At 36.9% G+C, this 21726-nt stretch overlaps 1 protein-coding gene across 2 annotated transcripts in view; it reads left to right on the top strand.

Annotated features, from left to right (window-relative positions):
* The first annotated feature begins 1287 nt into the window (after positions 1–1287).
* The window catches only part of tango2 (transport and golgi organization 2 homolog (Drosophila)), a 33894-nt gene continuing 13455 nt past the window's right edge, over positions 1288–21726 (top strand). For both annotated transcript variants that reach the window (XM_052103821.1, XM_052103812.1), the window contains exons 1-5: positions 1288–1395; positions 2256–2382; positions 6168–6256; positions 10363–10482; positions 13195–13309. In XM_052103821.1, coding sequence (XP_051959781.1) covers positions 2327–2382; positions 6168–6256; positions 10363–10482; positions 13195–13309 — 380 coding nt within the window. In that variant the 5' untranslated portion in view covers positions 1288–1395; positions 2256–2326. The remainder of the gene's footprint in view (positions 1396–2255; positions 2383–6167; positions 6257–10362; positions 10483–13194; positions 13310–21726) is intronic.

The following is a 21726-nucleotide window of genomic DNA, read 5'->3' as shown; positions in this document are numbered from 1 at the left end:
CCACCGGTGCTCCATTAATGGTGATGGGGCTGTGTACTCTGTCTTTTCTCCTGAAGTCCACTACAAGCTCCTTGGTTTTACTGACATTGAGGGAGAGGTTGTGCTCCTGACACCAGCGTGTCAGAGTGTGCACCTCCTCTCTGTAGGCTCTTTCATCATTGTCAGTGATCAGACCTACCACCGTCGTATCGTCAGCAAACTTAATGATGGTATTGGAGCTATGTGTTGCCACACAGTCATGCGTGTATAGGGAATACAGGAGAGGGTTAAGAACACAGCCCTGCGGGGCTCCAGTGTTGAGGGTCAGTAATGAGGAGATGTTGCTGCCCATTCTAACCACCTGACGTCTGCCTGACAGGAAATCCAGGATCCAGCTGCACAGCGAGCTGTTTAAGCCCAGAGCCCGGAGTTTCATATCAAGCTTGGAGGGCACTATGGTGTTGAATGCTGAGCTGTAGTCTACAAACAGCATTCTCACATATGTGTTCCTTTTTTCCAGATGGGAGAGAGCAGTGTGTAGTGTAGATGCAATGGCATCATCAGTGGAGCGGTTAATCAGTTAATCCTAACTGACCTAAGACAGGGAATGTTTTCTACTATTAAATGTCAGGAATTGTAAATAACTGAGTTTAAGTGTATTTGGCCAATGTGTATGTAAACGTCTGACTTAAACTGTAAGTCCGTAAATTCTCCTCCCTGCTCAGTAGGTGGCGATATGCACACAAAAAAGTAGAGGAAAGTGAAGGTGGAGATTGTTTGATTGATTGAGCCATGCAGACCGAAAACTTTCTTGCACTAAAAAGTTAGATGCATCACAGGTGTCACAAGACAAGTTGCAATGTCTACTCCTGCGGGAGACGCTGAAAAAACAACAACGAAACACAGCGCAAATAGACGTCCATCTATTGTGTGATTTTATAGATAAACAATTTAAAATCAGCACAGATGGACGCAAAAACGTGTTGTGTTAGAATTAAACTTATGTCAAACATAATAATTGACCATGCTATGTCAAATTAAACACATAACAACATATAATGAATAGCCTATAACACGTTTCAATTGGGAAAAGAGCCACGTCAAGAAACTCGCGATTGTTGTACGGTTGACAACAAACGCTCAAGGATTCTGATCTGGATTCAGTTTATAAAACACTGCTTCAAAAGCAGTGAAATAAAACACGAAATAAACACTGTTCCCTGAACAGCTTTTTTTATTGTGGGCAGTGCAGTTCTCGTTGTCTGGTCCAGTTTCAGCCAATCAGAGCAAGGTTTTCTCAGCTGACGTCATATCATTTTTGGTTTTGCTCTTTGAACATTACAGAATTACTCTGTGCTCCTAGTTACCTCTCACAGTACTAGCACAATGAATTGATCATGAGCAACACATGGATCCGTGAGTAATATCCGGAATAGTTGTTTTATACGCATACACTTTATTCAGGTGTTTGTTCGATTTTGATCGTTGTCCTTAAGTTAGCCAACCGGTTAGCAAGCTTGTTAGGCGACTGCTAGCCTGCTGTCAAATTGTTTCTCTCAACTGACACATAAGCCTACTGGATAATTTACCATTAATAATCCACATTTGGGGATATAGACAGCAGTTTCAATTAAATATATGTCTAATGGAATCCATTCATAATATCTTAAAAGGCTGATGTTCATTGACTAGCAATGTTTCTGAACGCAAACTGTCCAAATCTACTAAAAGTGGAATAATAGATAAGTTGTATTTTTTTTTATTATTTGTCTCATTATAAATGTCTATTTCTTTCGAGGCATGAAATGTTCAGTTTAAAGGGGCAGTGTTATATTAGTGATTCTGTTAGTATTACACTTAAAGAGACAGTACACCCATGATTGATAATACTGTCGTAATTTACTCATGTTGTTCCAAACCTGCAAGATTTCCTTTAATATGTGGAACACAAAAGATGATGTTAGGCTGAATGTTAGCCTCAGTCAACATTCACTTGAATTGCATCTTTTTGCGATATAATTAATATCAGTGGCGACTGAGTGGTTGTAGTGTGTTATCCAGTGGTTTTAAATATTTATTGCTGCTCAATCTATCTGGTCACTCGCTATTTTGTATATTTTCAGACTGAGGTATTGTTAGATTTCAGTGAGAATTGTTCCTTAAATAATGTTTGATCGGTGCATCTAGGAATGTTGACTGAGGCTAACATTCAGCCTTACTGGAACAGCTTTTGTTTTCACTTATTCAAAATTCATGGTCTCATTTTCTTCTTCTAGCACCTAGCATGTCCTAGTTCTGACCTTTGGCCTTATTGTGATTGAAAACTTCTGCCATCAGTGACCTCCACATGTGCATCATCTTCTTCAAGTTTGACCCTCGGCCTGCATCCAAAAATGCCTACAGGTAGGTGACCTATTCTCTGAGCTGTCCTTTCGAAACGTCATGTAAGTTTTATTCAAACAAAGCTGAAGCTCAAATTTCACTTATACTGTAGAGTGAGTGTTCCTATTTTAATTTTAAAGTATTGCATTTAGATTTTTGGTTGCACTTCCTCTTTAGTTGGTTGATCACCCTTTGTTTCAACTTTCTCATGCATTTTATGGCCTCTGTGTTCAATACAAGTAGGAATGTAGTAAGTTCTTGTACAAAGGCATGGTTAAATCTATCATGAAAATTCTGTGATCATTTACTCACCCTCATGTAATTCCACACCTGGAACACACCATGACTTTCATATGAGTTTGGAAAAACAAGTTCCAAATAATGACAAATATTTACTTTATACAAAAAGCCATAAAAGCTGTGAACATGCAGGACAAAGATAGTGTTGTTGTGAGCCAAGCTGAAGGACTAGGCAACTTGACCTCTACCACAATTCTGAGCTCTCAGACCCTAAAGGTGATGCCTCAAGGCCACGAGTCTCTTTGGAGCTTCATTGAGTCAAGCTGGTCTTTTTCGCAGTTGCTATTGCCTGGTGGTCTGAAGATTCGGTGTATGTTATCAATTTGTTTTCTTGTGTGCAATGTCATCTTTCCCCTTCACTGAGAGTTTACCACTGTTAATATTGTCAGATTGTAACACGCTACACTAATCAGGATTATTGCCCTGCTCTAATTTGATTATCTAATTTTGAGTCAGTCACATATGACTCAGCCCAGGATGTAAAATCTAATCAATGACGTTGTGTCTTGAAGGGTTTTATTGTGTTACAGCTGTTCCTCTGATTTAGGTAGGTAGCTCAACCTTGTTTACGAAACAGCAATGAGATGTAAGGGAGGCCAGGAGCAAATGTACAATCTTTATTACATTTTACCTTTATAACTTAAAGACCCAGACAAATGTGCCTGCTAGATATTTTATGTAACTGTACTATTAATAGACTTTTTATGGTGATACCTTGATCATAATATAAAATTTAAAGGAAATGAAAATTCTCTCATTATTTACTCACCCTCCTGCCATCCCAGATGTGTCCCAGACTTACTTACTTCTGCTGAACACAAACTAAGATTTTTAAAAGAATATCTCAGCTAGAAATTAAATAGAAATAAGGTAAATTCAAAGGCATCAAAACTTTAGACATAAGAAGAAAAATGTTAGACAAGTAATACAGTTACACTCCTTTTTCACAGACAGAGAGAGATTTTACTGAGCATCTGCTGTATAAGTGTCATCATTATTTAAGTGTTATCATTATTAATACAACAGTATTAATATTTCCCCTGTTACATTCCCTCCAGTCTCTCCTACTGTACAAAGAACTGTACTGTACTGAACAATATTACAGAATACTGAGTGCATTTCTGCTTGTTTAATTTGGGATCAGAAAACACCCTTGTATCACTAGCCTTTCATGCATTATGATTCAGCCAATTCAAGTCAGTTGCATTAATCCTGCTTTAAAACCAAAATGCCCTCAAGATTAATGAGGGGTTCTGCCTCAACACCCAGAAGTGTACAGTTATTCCAAAGTTCATTACAGTTCAAGCTGACCAGACACACCTCTTTTTTTTTTTAATCTTCATTATATGAACCTCTAATTTTATAATCCCTTTGAGAGAAAACAGGCAGGCAGTCTTTATCATGTTACTTTAAAAGTCTATGACAGCTTTGATGTCCCTAAAATGGATCCACAATATTGTTTCTTTGGAACTGATGGAACCTGTCAGAAATGCTTAAACATTTTGAAATGTAGGTAATTTTCAAGTTTAACCAGTATATCTAGAGATTATTTGGATAAAATATCATTGAAATTCTCTGCTACTAGTATGTCAGGTGTCTCCAACAGCTCTGCACAACATTCTTTCTTAAAGCTCTTGATGCTTGTATCTTATCAGCACCATGGACCTCATTTCTCTTTCTTTGATGCGGTGGACTTGAAATAATGTATTTGATGATTAAATACTGTCTCCAATTCCAGCTTAAAATGTAGGCTATAAGTCATTCATAGGTTGAAGTCCTGAAGTGTTTAAAGAAATAGTCTGGGTTCAATACATGTTAAGCTTAATCAACAGCATATATGTCATAATTATGGTTACCACAAAAATTATTTCAACTCGTTCCTCTTCTTAATCAAAAATCGAGGTTAAAGTGAGAAATTTACAATGGATGTGAATGGAGACAATGTTTGGAGGATTTGGAGGCAGAAATGTAAAATCACTTAAAGTAATTCTTCTGTTTAAACTTGTGTATTATTTGAGATGTTATGCTGTTTAAATCATTGTTTCTGCGTTAATTTTATGGTATTAGAGTTTATCGCGTTACGTCGCCATGACAATGAAGTTGTAAAATGTAATATACCTTTACACAGAAATTGTTAGTATGCAATTTTATCACAATAATATCATGTTAACATGCAGATTATTTGTGTCTTGTGGCTATAATATTAAAAAGGTTGAGTATTTTAGCATTTATGGATACAGTTGGAACAGATGGATACAGTTATGCACTTCCATTGTAAGTGCCTCACTTTAACCCAGATTTTTTTTTTTTTTAAAGAAAATCAACTTTATGCCACAAAAGCTGTAGATTGAGCTTGACTTGTATCAAACCAGAAATATTCCTTAAAGTATGGTCATTCGATGGTGCTATAAAAACATTGTTCTGTATGTTTGTGCAGTCTGACATATTCGGGGATCATTGTTCCTGCAGTTCCATTTTCTTTTGCCATTTTTCTCTTTCAATGACAATGAATATCTCTCCATTTGGGCTGACTAAGAAAGTGATAACCTTGCCCAAGGTCTGGCATAATTGACATTGTCTACCAGTAAGTTGTTTTCAGGTGTAGAGGAGCTTTTCTGCTTTGCAAGCTCTCTTCGGTAGAAAGCAGTGCACATATTCCTGTGGTACATTAACTATTGTAGATCAATCTGTGAAGCCCCCAGGATATCGCATCATTCTCTGTATGCCTGTCTGGTTCTGCAGGCTGGAAATGTAGTGGATGTGACTCTTCATGCTTTTGTTAAGCAGTTGTTGAAAATGAAGTCAGGAAAAAAATAATTATTACTGTTTGATTCATTGAGCGTGTGTGTCTGTAAAACTCCTTATAATTTAAAGCTATTGTCGGAGTTCCCACAGTCATGAAAACCTGGGCATTTCAGGGAGTTTTAAATGTGTTTTCCGGGCCTGAAAAAGTAATGGAAGTTGATACAATCTTAAATGTCATGGAAATATCTATGATGAATGCACATTTTATAGGTATGCTTAATTTGACTGATTTTTTAAAATCCTTTTCTAGTTATCACAAATGACTGGAAAGATCATGGAAACGTTATGAAAATTAATTGGTCGAAATTCAGAGGTGAGGCATTTACAGTAGATCAGGCCTGAATTGGGACAATAAAACCACACATAACAGATGTCAGCATCACAGCTGAGCTGCTCTGGGCTATAGGTGTGTAGCTGACAAAGCAGTCAGCACTCATGGGATCAGCGTGTGATCACATGTGACCTGAGCTCACTCAACAGTGCTAGCCTAGCCTCCATCTCTTCCACTCACACAGAAACTCCACAAAAAAAGTTTCAGCTTTTTAACACACTGTCCATTACTGTTTAGAAAGGACATTGCAAAGCAAAATGTGTTCTTCATGTTTTATTACAGAAATGGGATGCTTTCTTCATGGTTGGATATGGAGCATACTGTGAAAGAGATTGTGTGATTTACCCCTTCTTTTTGTGTGCTTCTGCAGGCTTATTCTGGCTGCTAACAGAGATGAGCTGTACAACAGGCCATCCAAGGCTGCAGACTTCTGGGGAAGCAACAGTGAGATACTCAGTGGTAAATATAATTTGTATTATTTGTATATAAGATAAATATACAATATCCAAAATTGAACAGAGCCTTATTATACATTATTAGGCTTATACTTAACACAGACTAGTCGACTAATCGTGCAAACAACCGACTGACTAGTTGATTATAAAAATTGATAGTTTTGCACACTTCAGAAGTCACACTTCAAATGAATGGATTTCATTTGGATAGCCAATGATCAAGCCAAGTGTCATGGTCGCAAAGTGTTTTTTTAGTGAATGTGTGAAGTCAGTTCTCTTAAAGTTCACACAGGTGTTCTAGTAACCACGCATGTAGTTCATCACATTATCACATGCTCTACTAAGTTTGACAACAAAAAAGTGTCTGAACTTTTTGTCTTCATTTTGAACAGTGTATCTATTGTTTAATATTGTGTTATTTAAAACCTGACAAACTTCTTTGCTTGAAATTTTTTGTTTAAAAAGTGTACTTTTTGCCATCTTTCTTTAAAATAAATGGTATTTTACTTGATATTTTGTTATGTAATGTAATGTCCAAATAAATTTTTGGGCAGTATATCCCCTGACTAAAATAATTATTAAAGGTACTATATTTAGGCTTTAAGTTTAGCTCTATATAAGCTCTTTATAATAAAGGTTCTATATTTAGGATTTAAATTAAGCTCTTGGGCACTATATAAGCACTGTATAATAAAAGTATCTTTTTTTATCCTCAAAATCCACTGGATTTTTATCCAATTCCACTAATCTGTTTTAACAGACTACTACTTGCTGGTTTAAACTGTGTCATTCAGTGAGTCATTGGATGTCATTTGTCTAAACAATTAGTTAAGAGAGGCATTTTTGTTGTCCAATTAAATGATGATTAAGAGGAACAATCAGAAGATAGGCTGGTGGCATCTACAGTACTGTACATCCTCTTCAAAAGGGTTATGATGGTTAAAGGGTTATTCACCCAAAAATGAAAATTCTGTCATTATTTACTCACCCCATATTGTTATAAACTCAAATGACTTTCTTTTTCTTAACACAAAGGGAGAAATTCAGAAGTCTAATAAATTATTGTATGCGACTCATGCATTGTTCTGAAGGCATACGATAAGGTTTGGTGAACAAACTGAAATCTAATTAATTATTTAGTGAAAATCTTGTCCGACCATTGCTCTCCGGTGCGCGTTCATGAGAGTGCATGAGAGCAGCAAAATACACAAACCCCTACTTGTGAGAAAAACCGCATTGTTGTTGGTGCAACTGGACCACCAGAGAAATTCAGAGCAGAGAACACAACACAGCTGCACACAAACCAGACAACCGACTTAAAAAACATGTCTGAAGAGTTTGAGTCAAAAAGGAAATATACTTACTCAGCCTTATTTGTTTGAAGCAGAGTACTCGGAAATCATTCAGAGATGGAAGGCAGCATCACACTGTGTCCTAACCTGACGCCAAATGACACACAATTAAAATGTTCTTTTCTATGTTAATCAGATTTGTTTTCCTTAACCAGCCCCAATGACATATTCTGTCAATGGCTTGGTTTCTGTTTGTGGCGTCGCTTCAGGTAGTCGGTATACACTGTGAACTGGCACTGGTCCAGAATCTTTCTCATAACACTTTATTTTGTGGCCCATCTCACAACCGGGGGCTGCGTGAACTGTTCCTCTTGTGCACTCTCATGAACGCGAACAGGAGATCAACGTTTGGTCAAGATTTTCACTAAAAATAATATTAGGTTTTGGTTTGTTTCTTCCCAAACTTATGTTATGGCTTCAGAACAAGGCAGGAGTAGCATAAAATAATTAATTTGACTTCTGAATGATAATTTTGCAACCTTTTGAAGCCAGAAAAGGTAGTCACCATAAACTTCCATTGTATGACATCACTGAGCAAATGTTTTTCAAAATGTCTCTCTTTGTGTTAATAAAGTCATATTGGTTTAGAACATAGAGTAGTAAGCAATGACTGAATTTTCATTTTGGGGTAACTATCTCTTTAAATGGTAAATGGTCTGCACTTTTTAACCTTAGCGGTATTCAAAGCACTTTACTCTGCGTCTTATTCACCCATTCACACACATTAAGTCTCTTGGTTAATGGCACAACAGTGGAATTGAACTTTTCAGTCACAGTCAAGCTCTGTGGCTGATTATAATCTCCTTTCCTAATATTTCATTGATTAAGTGTCCATTTTCAGGATTTAGCTGATCACCCTCAAGAAGAAATAACTATTCAATTGACTGACGACCCACAATCTGCAAAACCATACATCTCAGAAGAGAAATAAGTAATTCCCCTCCCCACAAAAGATAGTCATGGACATTTGTTGTTTGTCTATGTTCCCCTTTGTTATCAATGTGTCAGACAGCACTGGGTCACACTTAATTGATGGCCTCTTTTATATGCTGTGGCAGGAATAAATTCTTCCACTCAAGGAGAAGCCCTTATCTGTCTGGAGGGGTGAATTGTAGGGTATGGATGAGCAATGAGTCTTTGGGTGGTAATGGGTATTGCAGTGGAGGCTTTAAAATCTTTCACCCTTTAATGAGTTCCTTACAGAGAGCAAAATCTGAGACTTTAGTAAGAAATGCTGGACTAGTGCTGCACGATTAATCATATCGCAATCACAATGTCAGCCTGTGCAATTATTTGACAGCAAATGCTGCGATTTTATTAAATAAATAAGTGCATGTGTGGACATTCTCTCTGAGAGCTGTTTGCCCATTTTCTACACCACTAATAAAAAGATGACCAGTCAGTCTCAGTTTAGGGAGTGGCATGTGTGGTCATGTGAGTTTCCGGTGTTCAGCGTGGAAATCAGGTGAAGATGGATGCCGAGCAGACCGACACTGAACTGGCGGCCAGAAAAAATAACACAAAAACAGAGATCACAGCTTGGCGATATGTCTTTATTTCATCAATAATTAAAGTTAATATAATACGGGAGCGTGACATGTAAATAAGCACAAACTCCAAAACTGTCATTCTCTGTGCGGTCAGAGCTGCTGAAGAGACCCAATCTGACCGGGAGTCGAGACAGGGAGAGATTTTAAGTTTCGCCGGCTGATGCACACTCTAACACGGAGACGCTCGTCTCCCACCCCCGCTGTCTGCAACTTGCAACGTGTTGCATCATTGATGAGATCATCATAAGATCAATCTTATGTGAAAAATTACTTTAAAATTACAACAACAATAAAATGTGTGCGTGTATATGTGTATATTTATATATATATATATATACACACACACACACACACACACACACACACACAGACACACACAACAACAAATGTTTTAGTGGTTTGATTGAGTGAACCACACTTTTATATCCAGGTTCCTTTTCAAAAGAGTTTATACAAAGTACATGTTACATCCTGCTTAAATGTCCCTGTTTGTTTGGACAATCTTATTTTCGTGAAAATTCGTGTGTTCTTATTTATTGTTATATTTTATTTAGGTGTAATATTGAGAAAATAACAAAATAACAAGTTTGCAGTAATGCAAAAATATTATTTAATTTTGTAAAAATATTTTAATTTGAAAACGCTGTGCATTTATAGTTGTTGCTAGTTTGTATGTTTGAGTTGAAAAATACACATTTCAGCATTATTAGTTCTCTATTTGTGCATTTTCGTTGATAACCAAGCAAGTTGACTCATGATACCATTTGTTTATTATATCGCAATCGCATATCGCAATATTAACCTTAATAATCGCAATATGACTTTTTTCCCAAATTGTGCAGCCCTATGCTGGACCGTTTTCCAAACAAGAGCCATTCTGTAGTTTTGGTGAGAAGTGTTTATGAAGCCATGTAGTGCTGGTGTTTAGAAAGAATTTAGTGAATTAAGTGTGAACCAAAGTTCACTTCAGGATTCTCTTTTTCAAAGAGTTGGCCCTCTCTGGACAGATCGATGTGCTTGAGGCTATAAATTGCAATGCTTGTTTTCTTTTCAAAATCAAGATGAAAAATACTTTTTCCTGTCTAGGTCATTCAAACTGAGCATACTTGAGCTGTTTGGTACTTCTGTAAATCTGCTCCCCTGCTGTTTTTAATATGGCCAGGAGAGTGGATTTATTGTCGCTTTGTGTTTTTGTTTTCTGTCATTAGGTGTGGACATGGAAGAAGGGAAGGAAGGCGGGTCATGGCTGGGAATTAGCAAACGAGGAAAACTGGCAGCACTGACCAATTACTTGGAAAGATGGCAGAATCCATATGCACAGGGAAGAGGTAGAACAGATCTTCCACATCTTTGTACACTTTGTATTATTATGTACTTTTTGTTTGCCTTTTGCAGTCTTAAACTCACTTATAGGGTTGCCAACATTCTACCAACCAAAAACGAGACATTCCAGATTTATATACAGAATATTTTTTTTCAGTGGTGCTCCAGAATGAGATGCTGCACAAAAGTTAAAGAGGTCCACCTAAAGCTTGTTTACATAGAAAACAATTGGAAAAACAGGGCAGACAGACACAAAAAAAACATTAGGTGTGGACTGCCCATAATACGCTTTAATGAAAAACACTTTAATGCAACATCCAGGAAAAATTTTGAGATTGATTTTTATCAATCTTCACTTAGAGTAAACACAACCTTTTGCCAAAAGAACGAAGCTGCAATCAATAAAGAAAGATCATATTTTTCTGCCAAGCATTTTCTTCCCTATAATTTAACTTATCCTTTTCATTTTTGGCTGACTTCCTGTTACAAATTTGGGTCATCAGTTTGTAGACAGTTGGCTATATAACTAATATGTATTTTATTTTTAGATTAATTAAAAATATAGTAATTTTTTATCACTAAAAAAAAAGTGTTTTGTCTCAGGACAAGTCTTAGTAGTAACCATGCATTATAATGGATTTTTATGGGAAAGAAAACACTTAACATGATATAGTGTATTTCTCCTTGGATTACAATGTTGTTGTTTTGGCAGTAAATAGTGTTTATCACAAGGGAAATGTGCAAAAAGCTTTTTTACTAAACCTGTACTGTGTTGTACTTTTAAAAAGTGCTCCAATTTTTCTCTCTGTCATTTTGCTGAATGTCTCTTCCAGAACAAGCCCTGAAGTATGCAATTTAATGTAATGTCATGAATTATTTTTGAAATCACAATGGTGAGAAACAATTATGATGCACTCGATTGCTATCTGTTTGACAATATTCTCCTGCTTTTGCCTGAAAACACAATGAAGACGTGCTGATTTTTATTTATCTTTTCCCTGACCACTCAAGTGTTTGTCTGTGTAACATTTAACAGCCAATATCTCACACAACTCACTTGAAAGGTGTGTGTTTCAGGTCCATTTTCCTGATTTGTGAAACATTCTTAGCAGTTTGGGTGTGAGACATTAAAATGCAGGACTAAAACCAACCCGTTTGCATTTAGTACGGAACGCAACTTTGTTCCCTCAAATACGGGATGATTCCGTATTATACGGGACAGTGGGCAACCTTAATCACTGAGCACTTAATTAGGAACAACTGTACACCTACTTATTCATATGATTATCTAATCAGCCAATCGTGTGGCAGCAGTGCATTCCATACAATCATGCAGATACGAGTTAGAAGCTTCAGTTAATGTTCACATCAACCATCAGAATGGGGGAAAAATGTGATCTTAATGATGTTGACCGAGGCATTGTTGGTGACAGATGGGCTGGTTTGAGTATTTCTGTAACTGCTGATGTCCTGGGATTTTCATGCACAACAGTCTCTAGAGTTTACTCAGAATGGTGCCAAAAACAAAAAACATCCAGTGAGTGGCAGTTCAGTGGATGGAAATGCCTTGTTGATGAGAGAGGTCAATGGAGAATAGCCAGACTGGTTGGAGCTGACAGAGTGGCTACAGTAACTAAGATAACAACCTTGTACAATTGTATTGAGCAGAATAGCATCTCAGAATTCACACGTCGAACCTTGAAGCGGATGGACTACAACAGCAGATGACCATGTCGGGCACTTTATTAGGACCATACCGTTTCTAATAAAGTGCTCCGTGAGTGTATGTGACAGACTAATGGGCTGAACAGGGCAGAGTCTTATCATTAAGCCTGCACCTCTCTACATACTGTACACACCTCCAAATGTATCTTTCATACACCTGAGGGTTTGATGTTCAATAGATGTATCTATTTAAAATATAAAGATTACAGTTTCCCTGATTTCAAAGCATCATTACATATTTCTGTCTGTTTGTAAGCGTTCTGTGCTCCGAAATGATAATTTTTGTTTGTTATTTTATTTATATTCTGTAAAAAAAAACCTGATTCATTTCACTTAGTTTGAAATGAATCAGGTTCAATGAATTCATTTCACATTCATTTAATTGTAGTCCAAACAAGCTCTTATCTCACTTATAAGTTATATTACTTTTACAACATTGCAAAATATTAAGTGGAATTTTCAGTAATACCTTCATTATTTGATTTTTAATGATTGTTGACATGTTCTTGCAAGTGTGTGTGTTTGGGATGTGATGCCTGAGTCCTCCACCAGCTGTTCCCTACAGATCTCCACTCAGCTGAACTAGGCTTCTAACTGTCATCATGTCAGTTTCTGTTTGGTTTCTTCTAGACCTCTATAGGCTGACACCTCACTACCACTTATTATCAAAAACATTTCAAACAGACCCCATCCCTCTGTTCCCAGGCCATGTCACTAAATATAATGCAAACATCTCAGCTGTGATGTGGCAGTCATACACACAAACAGGTGCATGGTAGAGCTTGAATAACATGGCTCAGTACATGTTGATTAACAAATTACTTTAATTTCTCCATTTGTCTTCTTAAAAAAACATGTCTTCTATCTAGTCTTGAGTAATGGACCGACCTTTACAAAGCAGTTCACAACCAAATTATCCTCTTTCACTATCCATGGTTGTAATAAATTGGATGATTGATACGTGGTTGTCCTCGTTTGTTATTTTTACCCAGGTTCCTTGGTGTCCAACTATTTGGCGGATAACTTAGACAGTTTTGCTTACCTCCGTAAAGTGTCTTCAGAGGGTCATTTATATAATGGCTTCAATCTCCTGACTGCTGACTTCAGGTGAGTGATGGTATGCAAATATCTTGGTTGGTTCATTTCTCATCAAATGAGACATAAATTAGCGATTCCTCAAATTAGTGAAATGACTGAACAATATTACATTTTTTTTTATTGCTTTTTATTTAAATGTGTATATACACAGAGCTTCTGGAAAAAATGAAGAGACCACTGCAAAATTATCAGTTTCTTTGGATTTTTATTTCTAGGTATGTGTTTGAGTAAAATAAAAATAAAAAATTTATTCTATAAACAACATTTCTCCCAAATTCCAATTAAAAATATTGTCATTTACAGCATTTATTTGCAGGAAATGACAACTGGTCAAAATAACGAATAATGCAAAGAAATCAAGTTCATATTAATTTTTAAACAACACAATACTGATGTTTTAACTTGGGAAGAGTTCAGAAATCAATTTTGGGTGGAATAACCCTGATTTCCAATCACAACTTTCATGCGTCTTGGCATGCTCTCTACCAGTCTTTCACATTGCTGTTGGGTGACATTAATCCACTCCTGGTGCAAATATTCAAGCAGCTCCGCTTTGTTTCATGGCTGGTGGCCATCCATCTTCCTCTTGATCACATTCCAGATGTTTTCAATGGGGTTCAAGTCTGGAGATTGGGCTGGCCATGACAGGGTCTTTCTGGTGCTCTTCCATCCACACCTTGATTGAATTGGCTGTGTGGCATGGAGCATTGTCCAGCTGGAAAACCAATCATCAGAGCTGGGGAACATTGTCAGAGCAGAAGGAAGCAAGTTATCTTTCAGGATAACTTTGTAGGTGGCTTGATTCACACAGTGTCTCGCACCCACTGTGAAATTTGGTGGAGGAGCGGTGATGATCTGGGGGGTTGCTTCAGCAAGACTGGAATCAGGCAGATTCGTCTTTGTGAAGGACGCTTGAATCAAACCATGTACAAGTTTATCCCAGAAGAAAACTTGCTTCCTTCTGTTCTGACTTTTTTTTTTTTTTACAGCAATAATTAATCTTGGTTATTGTTAATGTATGAAAATACAGTTGCTCATTGTAGTTTCATGTTAGTATACATTGCATTAACTATTGTTAACGTATACAACTTTTCATTTTACAAATGTATTAGTATATGTTGAAATTAATATACTAAGTGCTGTAAAAGCATGAACTAACATAAACAATACTAACTAATGTGGTTAACTAATGTTAACAAATACAACCTTAAGTGTAGTGTTACCAACACAAAATGTCAATGAGTAAAACCCGAATAGCCTTTGTCCTTTTTTAACTATTTTATAATTTATGTCATATATGCTTACAGTGACCCAGAATCCTTTAGTTAAATCCAGTTGTATTTATGTGCTGTTCGGCTGTCAGTTCACCAATGAAAGACACTTGCTGTACCAGTGCTTAAATCACACTTAATGCCCATTTATATAGATACAATAAAGGCAAGTTATGAGAAATAACTCTGAAATGACTGAATGAAATGTCTCTTTTTTTCTTTTCTTTTTTTTAAGATGTCACGTTCTTTATCATTAGTAATGAGGACAGTTATGATATTGTCTTATCTCTGGAGTTCTTGAAAGGGACAGCAGGCACTGTTGATCCTCCTGCTCTCCAGATACAGAACCTGTAATGAGCTTAAGAAGTCTATTTAAGATGTTGTTAGAACAGATGGCATGTTTCCAGCAGTGTGGCTTTTTCTGAGCATAGCTATTTGAGGTGATTTAAGAAGATGGGATTTTGTGATTCTGCATATTAAAGGTCAGAAATTATGGCATCCATTAAAATAATATATGTTAGATGCTGTTAGGTGTAATGGTAGTTAACTTTTAGTTATGGTGTTAGATGTGAGTGTATTGGGAGTCTATGTTGATTTTACATTAGCAAACTTGTAGCCTGAATATGTGTTCACACTGACAGCAATTAACAGCTACAAAGTGACCCTAAGTGATTCGTTTTCTTTGAGTGTTGCTGATTTGACACAACACGTGACAACAAAAAAGACATGAGCAGAGTTTAAAGGGATAGTTCACCCAAAATGAAAATTCTGTCATCATTTACTTAGTGTCATGTTCTTTCGAACATCGGTATTGGCTGATAAATGTAATTAACTGCACTATGGTACATCGGCCAATTGTTTAAATACAGCCAATGTTGATGGCCAATTATTTCCTGTCAAAAGGGGGCAGAACAATGTGTCAAACAATTAGCCTACAAGTCGTGCTATGTGTGAAAAATGTCTCTCTTTGGTTTTACAATGATTTGGGTGAACATGACAGATGAGTTGCAGTTTGTAAACTTTGCACTGTTACAATTTCTAGGGGTGGAACTAACTTTAAAACTTTTAACTAGGGATGCACCAATATGATATTTTGCATCGTACCTTTTATTTTTGTCATATCTCTGTTTTACTTTGGAAATATGCTTTAAAAATCTACAAAAAGGTACAAAAGCCTTTTTAGTGGTCTAACAATAAGTAATTTCCATTGAACATTGATTGGATCTGTTGAACACGTGACAGGCCAAATTTTAAAGAGAGCCACAATAAAACAAACTAAATATGATAACATGATTATTGATATGAAAAAAAGGTTATTTTGTACTAATAAAACAATTTGCACCTCAGTTTTTGCAGTTCAAAACAACAACTTACATTTTACATGTATATAGGATAGAACAATACCAATTCATACTATGCATATGTTGGGCAATTGCACGGGAATGTCAAAGACATCATGGAAAATGAAAAGTTTTAACCATAGGAATACAACCCCTTTTCAATTCTGTATTATAATGGATAATGCCGGCCATAACACTAGAGAGCACTGCTTGCTAATGCAATGCTGACTGAAGTGCTAAATGCAGACTATGGCAGTGTCTCACTTGGAAGGCTGCGTCCTCCGGTGGTAGCATTTCTCGGCCACATACTGTATGTCATCGAGGCTGTCTCATTTCATAAAAGTGTGTAGGACACTTCGAATGCGACCTACTTTCACAGAAAATCGAAATAGGAGGATGCAAGAGGTGTATCCTTCGTGGGCACTCACAACCCACAATTCTTTGCTTCAATGAAAATGTAAAAAAACAATTTGCCTGTAAATATAGGCCATATGATGTTCAAACACAAGTAATGTTAATTCCCAAGTTGAAGTACCTCAGAAGATGGGTGCAGAGTATATAATATGTATTATTATATTAGTATATAATTAAAATAAAGTATTAGACTAAAAGTACACCTGTAAAAATCTATTTTCTTTTCTCTTTACATCTTTATAACTCTTGTAAATGTACCTCATACATTGCCTTCTAAAGGGACTTTGTTACCATCTCACTCCTCTTACTTGCGCTTGTTAAAAAGTAGCATGCTGACATGTACGTTCCATATTCCATTCCATTGTCCTATGAAGGCCTATATTTTAAAATGCAGCATTTTGCAGCATTAATGGATGTCATACCGATGTCTCAGATGTCAAAGTCTGCTGGTTTCAAAGCGTTTTTGATGGTTTCCATTAGGGGTGGGCAATATGACCAAAATCCTATATCACGATAACGGTATATATATCACGAGATACTAAAATTTTTTATGAAAAATCAATATAACTTTATTATATATTAAGCCATGTCACAATGTTTAAGAAATAAAAATTAAATGCCTTGCAAATCGCTGTTTTCTGCTCTGTATCGAGTTTTCTAAAGCCAAACTAATTCCACACCATGGAGGATGCACATTTCCTTCATAATCTCCTTTCATCTTCTCATTTAAATGAATTTGAGGAACGAATCCATTTATCCGACAGTGTAATGCATACGTGTTATGTGCTATAAACATTTCTCATGTGGTAAATTTTGCATTACCGCGATAGAGAAAATAATCCAAAATGTATACTGGTTGGCCAATTTCTACCGGCTTATGTCGCCCACCCCTAGTTTCCAACATCATGTAGAATGCTGCTTTCACAACTGTCTGTTTATGCCATTTCTTTCTGAATTAAAGTGAGAACAAATAATAAAATCTAATTTTTACATGTTCTTAAGAGTGCCAACCCTTCTACATTTGTGGCTATTATTATTTCTGGATTGTACATTTGAATTCAGAGTTTTTACAAAGAGTGTTACTAATTAATTTAAATTCATATCCACGTTTTCTTGCTTTTAACATATATGCCGATGGTTTAATTTGATAAAAAATTGTCAGATAAATTGGTATATCCCTACTTTTAACAAAACTTATTTGATAACAATCTTAAAGCTTGACACAGCAAGGAATGTGACTTTGTTAAAGCTGAAGAACTTCAAGCTAAAAGTCACTTTGTACAAGTGACAAACAATCCAGCAATTTGCTGTTATGCAGCATTTTGATTACTGCTGGGTGTAATTAGTTCAAGTGCTGGCTCGAATTTTTCTAATCATTTGTCCTATGATTTTACTTTCATCATTTAAGTAGAATTGTCCTTTTTAATATGTTGGATGATAAAGCCAAAATACTGTTATTCTACAGACTTGGTTTAGGTTTTTTTTTAAATCCTTAAAGGGTCATGAAACCAGTATATATGTCTTGCACACAAGGATAGAGAATGTCAACATTCGTTATATTTAATTTCAAGAGGTAATTTAGGGATTTTTCTGGCTATTTTTGTCTTCCGGGTTTGAATGAACATTGAGTCAACGTCACAGGACATGACGTATACATGGTTTAGGTTTTCCATTGAATTTCAGCAAATCTACGTCATGGGTGTTCTCGATATTACTCATGAGAAGGTGTGAACGAAGCGAGTAGTTGCCATGCACGTGACCAGCGCTTCAAAATACTTGTTCACAACGTGGATGGCATATCACTAGACTTTGCTATCTGTGTCGCTGGTTGGCGTTCCTTCTGCTGCCTTCGCTCTAACATTATTGGTGGACTGAACAAATGGCCATAGTAGTATTGTTTACAGATGATACTGCTGATAAAACTAAGATACTAATTTGGCAAGGAGTTAGTCTCTAAAAATGCACATTCTGCAGGGGAGAGCGTTTTATATAACCTGCAGCAGTGCTTAATGCATCATATCATTAAACAAAACAAACATTATATCAATGTACGAATCAAACTCACTCAGAATACCGAAACAGTTTTCCACACATCATTTTATTAGCCCATAACTATGTATGTGGTTAAAGACAAATGATATAGAACCGTGAAATCGCTCACAGAAACTTTTAACTTCTCCATCTTGCCTGCACTCGAGTTGACTACATTATCTCACACTCACCCTGCCTGGAGAAGGATGACTTAACTCTCTTTGGTAGTTGCTCGCGAATGTCGCTCATCATTTGCATAAAGTTACAATTTTCTCAACTTGTCTTGTTGCTCCCCACGGCGATCTTTGTCGCCAATGGTCGCAACCGCTCGTGTCGCTGGATGTTGCTGTGCTCTCATTGAAAATCAATGGTATGGTGTCGTGTCTCGCACAATGTCACTGTATGAGACACAGTGGGACAGGACAGAGGGACAGGACAGGCTTTCATTCAAAGGCAACACCTTTTAAATGTTCGCGCATTAACGTGTTTTGAGATATGCGGTGATGTGCAATGTCTCTGACTGGGATTCGTTAAAGACATGGTTTACATTGATCCATCCATCCCTAATGTAAGTGTGTTAACCAATCTAAGCACATATATTTGTAAATCATCATCTTGGAATAAGTGTCAAAAGTTATTAAAGAGTAAAAAACATTAACATATTTTCAATACAGAGTACATGGCTTGGCGTTTATTTGCGTATTAAATTACAGATATATATTACCAGTGCGAGTAATGTATTGTGAGCTTACAAAACAGTGTATAATTTATTGAATCTTTGATGCTGTTAACTGCATGAGTCACTGGATCAGACAGTTGTTGGGTTCACTCCCCTTCTCCCCCCTCACTCCACTGTTGATCACACCCACTTTGAGTGCATCATTTAAAAATGTGGTTAGAGCTCAAATGTGCTGAAACAGAGGGGCGTTGGGACCCTTTAAACCAAGATCAAAATTTGCCGCAGACCTTCAGACTTTTCTGACTCGATTCAGTAATTCCTTAAGGCTTGAAATTGCCAAAGACCTCTCGATTCGATATTACCTCAATATTATGCTGAGCAGAAGAGGATTTGACATCCCATAGTGAACAATTATGCTTTTATGTTCATTAATTGACCTAACGTAAATAATTTGAGAAAAGAAACTGTCAGTGTGGAACTTTGCACAAATATAGCTTCCTATAGCCATCCATATGTTCATCCATACATCCATCAATCCATTCCAAGTTTAAACTTTCAGACATGGCTTTGTCAGTTTGCCTTGACAAACTTTAACAATCTATTTTCTTTTGTATTTCCAGATACATTAATCACAGCAGTTAGCTGTGCATTAGAGTCTTGGGGCAAAACATTGTCAACCCATCTTTTAGCTTGCTGAAAGGCTGTCTGCTTATGTAGTGATGTATTACTTAAGTCCGTGCTGTCATCTGAAGGGCTGGAGGGATAATATTTGTCCATTCATCGCTGCCTCTTCAAGCCTATATTTATATACACAGTGTATCGGAAGGCCACTCATGAGAGTCCCAAACACAGTAATGAAACCGATAAAGATAGCAGCAGGGGTTGTTATTCATTTGTTTACCCTTTTAATAAACAAGATCATTATTGAACTTATCGTTCTGTCCCATTTTTCCTCAGCCACAAAGGATAAAAAGATATATGTCCAGATAAACTCTGAGGATTACGATAGGCACTTTGTGCTGAAATCAATACAGCTGTCTCCTGTAAATAGAGATGGCCTTTGTTCCTCTACAGGGATGTGTGATAATAGCTGAATGTATCATATGATATTTCAGCCCATTGAATGATTTCCCCAGTTGTATTATCTGGTTTGGTATTTAGACTCTTCTTTGAAGTGTTGTTTTCAACTTTCACTGGGTATATAGATACCATACAAAAATTAAGAGTTAAATTATTTTGATTCCTCATATCATGAGGAAACAAATCTTTCATTGATCTTTTGAGAAAATAGTTCCTTGTACTATAAAAACATTCAGACTCAACTTTTAGTACTCAAAACTGCCTACACAACTTATTGATGTCAAGACCTATGCATGCGTCTGAACACATGACTTCCCAAATGTGTGCATCTATTCGACACATCTATTCTATGTCTATTCGTTATTCGGAAACTTGTCCCAGTTCAGTGTAGGCCTGGTATGGATAAATATTTCCTGAATCCGATTCACAAGCTTTTGATTTGATTTCAATTCAATATTGATTTAAATAGTTTTTTCAGGTATTATATCAATTTTACTTTCCAGTACATCTGAAATAAATTCTTACAGCTAGTGCTGTTAATTATACAGGGGAACTTCTAACTAGGTACATTGCGAATATATACATTTTGCTAATTATATTTATATAATTATATACGTTTTTCAAAATTTTGATTACATTTTACCTTGTTAAAATTTAACATCCATGTATTCATAATGAACTGGCCATGGAGACGGAGTTAGGATCCATGTGCAGGAAGTTTATTAAAAGAGACACAAGCAAACAATATAAAACAGCAGGCAGAGATAAGTAGTCATAAAGCAGGAAGATAAATACAATAAATCAAATAGACAGTCCAACCAGGCAAACAAAACAAAGGGTTATCTAAAAAGCAGTAAATCTAGAAAAACTGGCAATGGTCATAACATGAATCAAGAAACAATCGCAGTGGAAAAACACTCGGTAAGGCAGGGTAAACTGGCAATACTTTGCACAGAACAGTTGAACTGCATGGCTATATCTACATGTGGTAAACCGGAATTGAGCAGTGAAGAAATGGGTGAAGATCAGTATTTGGGAGAGGGCTCCCTCTAGTGGTTGGTAGGATTGGTAACAACCTCAGATGTTACAGACCCTCTGTATAGGCTGATATTTGGGGTGAGGGCACCACCGCCGGTTAACCAGAAAGCGTTGCACTCAGACCGCTTGCTGTAGCCGGACACTTGCGCTGTCCCACACCCTCTCGCTCCGCCTAATCCAATCTTCCACCGCTGGCACTGTAGATGGTTCTCCTGATCAAGGGAGCATCGGGGGTTGGTAGCCCAGCACACATTGGAATGGGATTAGTCCCGTAGAGGTATGAGTGAGGGAATTCTGTGCGTATTCGGCCCAGGGCAAGAAGTCGCTCCACTTCTCCTGTTCACGGCTACAGTAGCTCCGAAGATATCTACCAATCTCCTGGTTTAAACGTTCCAACTGTCCGTTGGCTTGGGGGTGATAGCCTGAGGTGAGACTCACGTTGATGTCCAGTTGCTTACGGAACACCTACCAAACTCGGGATGTGAACTGTGAACCTCGATCGGACACAATGTCTTCTGGTAATCCATAGACTCTGAATACTTGGTGAAATAAAGTGTTGGCAGTTTCCATAGC

This window comes from Xyrauchen texanus, chromosome 3 (assembly GCF_025860055.1).
Source record: "Xyrauchen texanus isolate HMW12.3.18 chromosome 3, RBS_HiC_50CHRs, whole genome shotgun sequence".
NCBI lineage: Eukaryota > Metazoa > Chordata > Actinopteri > Cypriniformes > Catostomidae > Xyrauchen > Xyrauchen texanus.
This window is presented reverse-complemented; position numbering and strand designations above follow the sequence as displayed.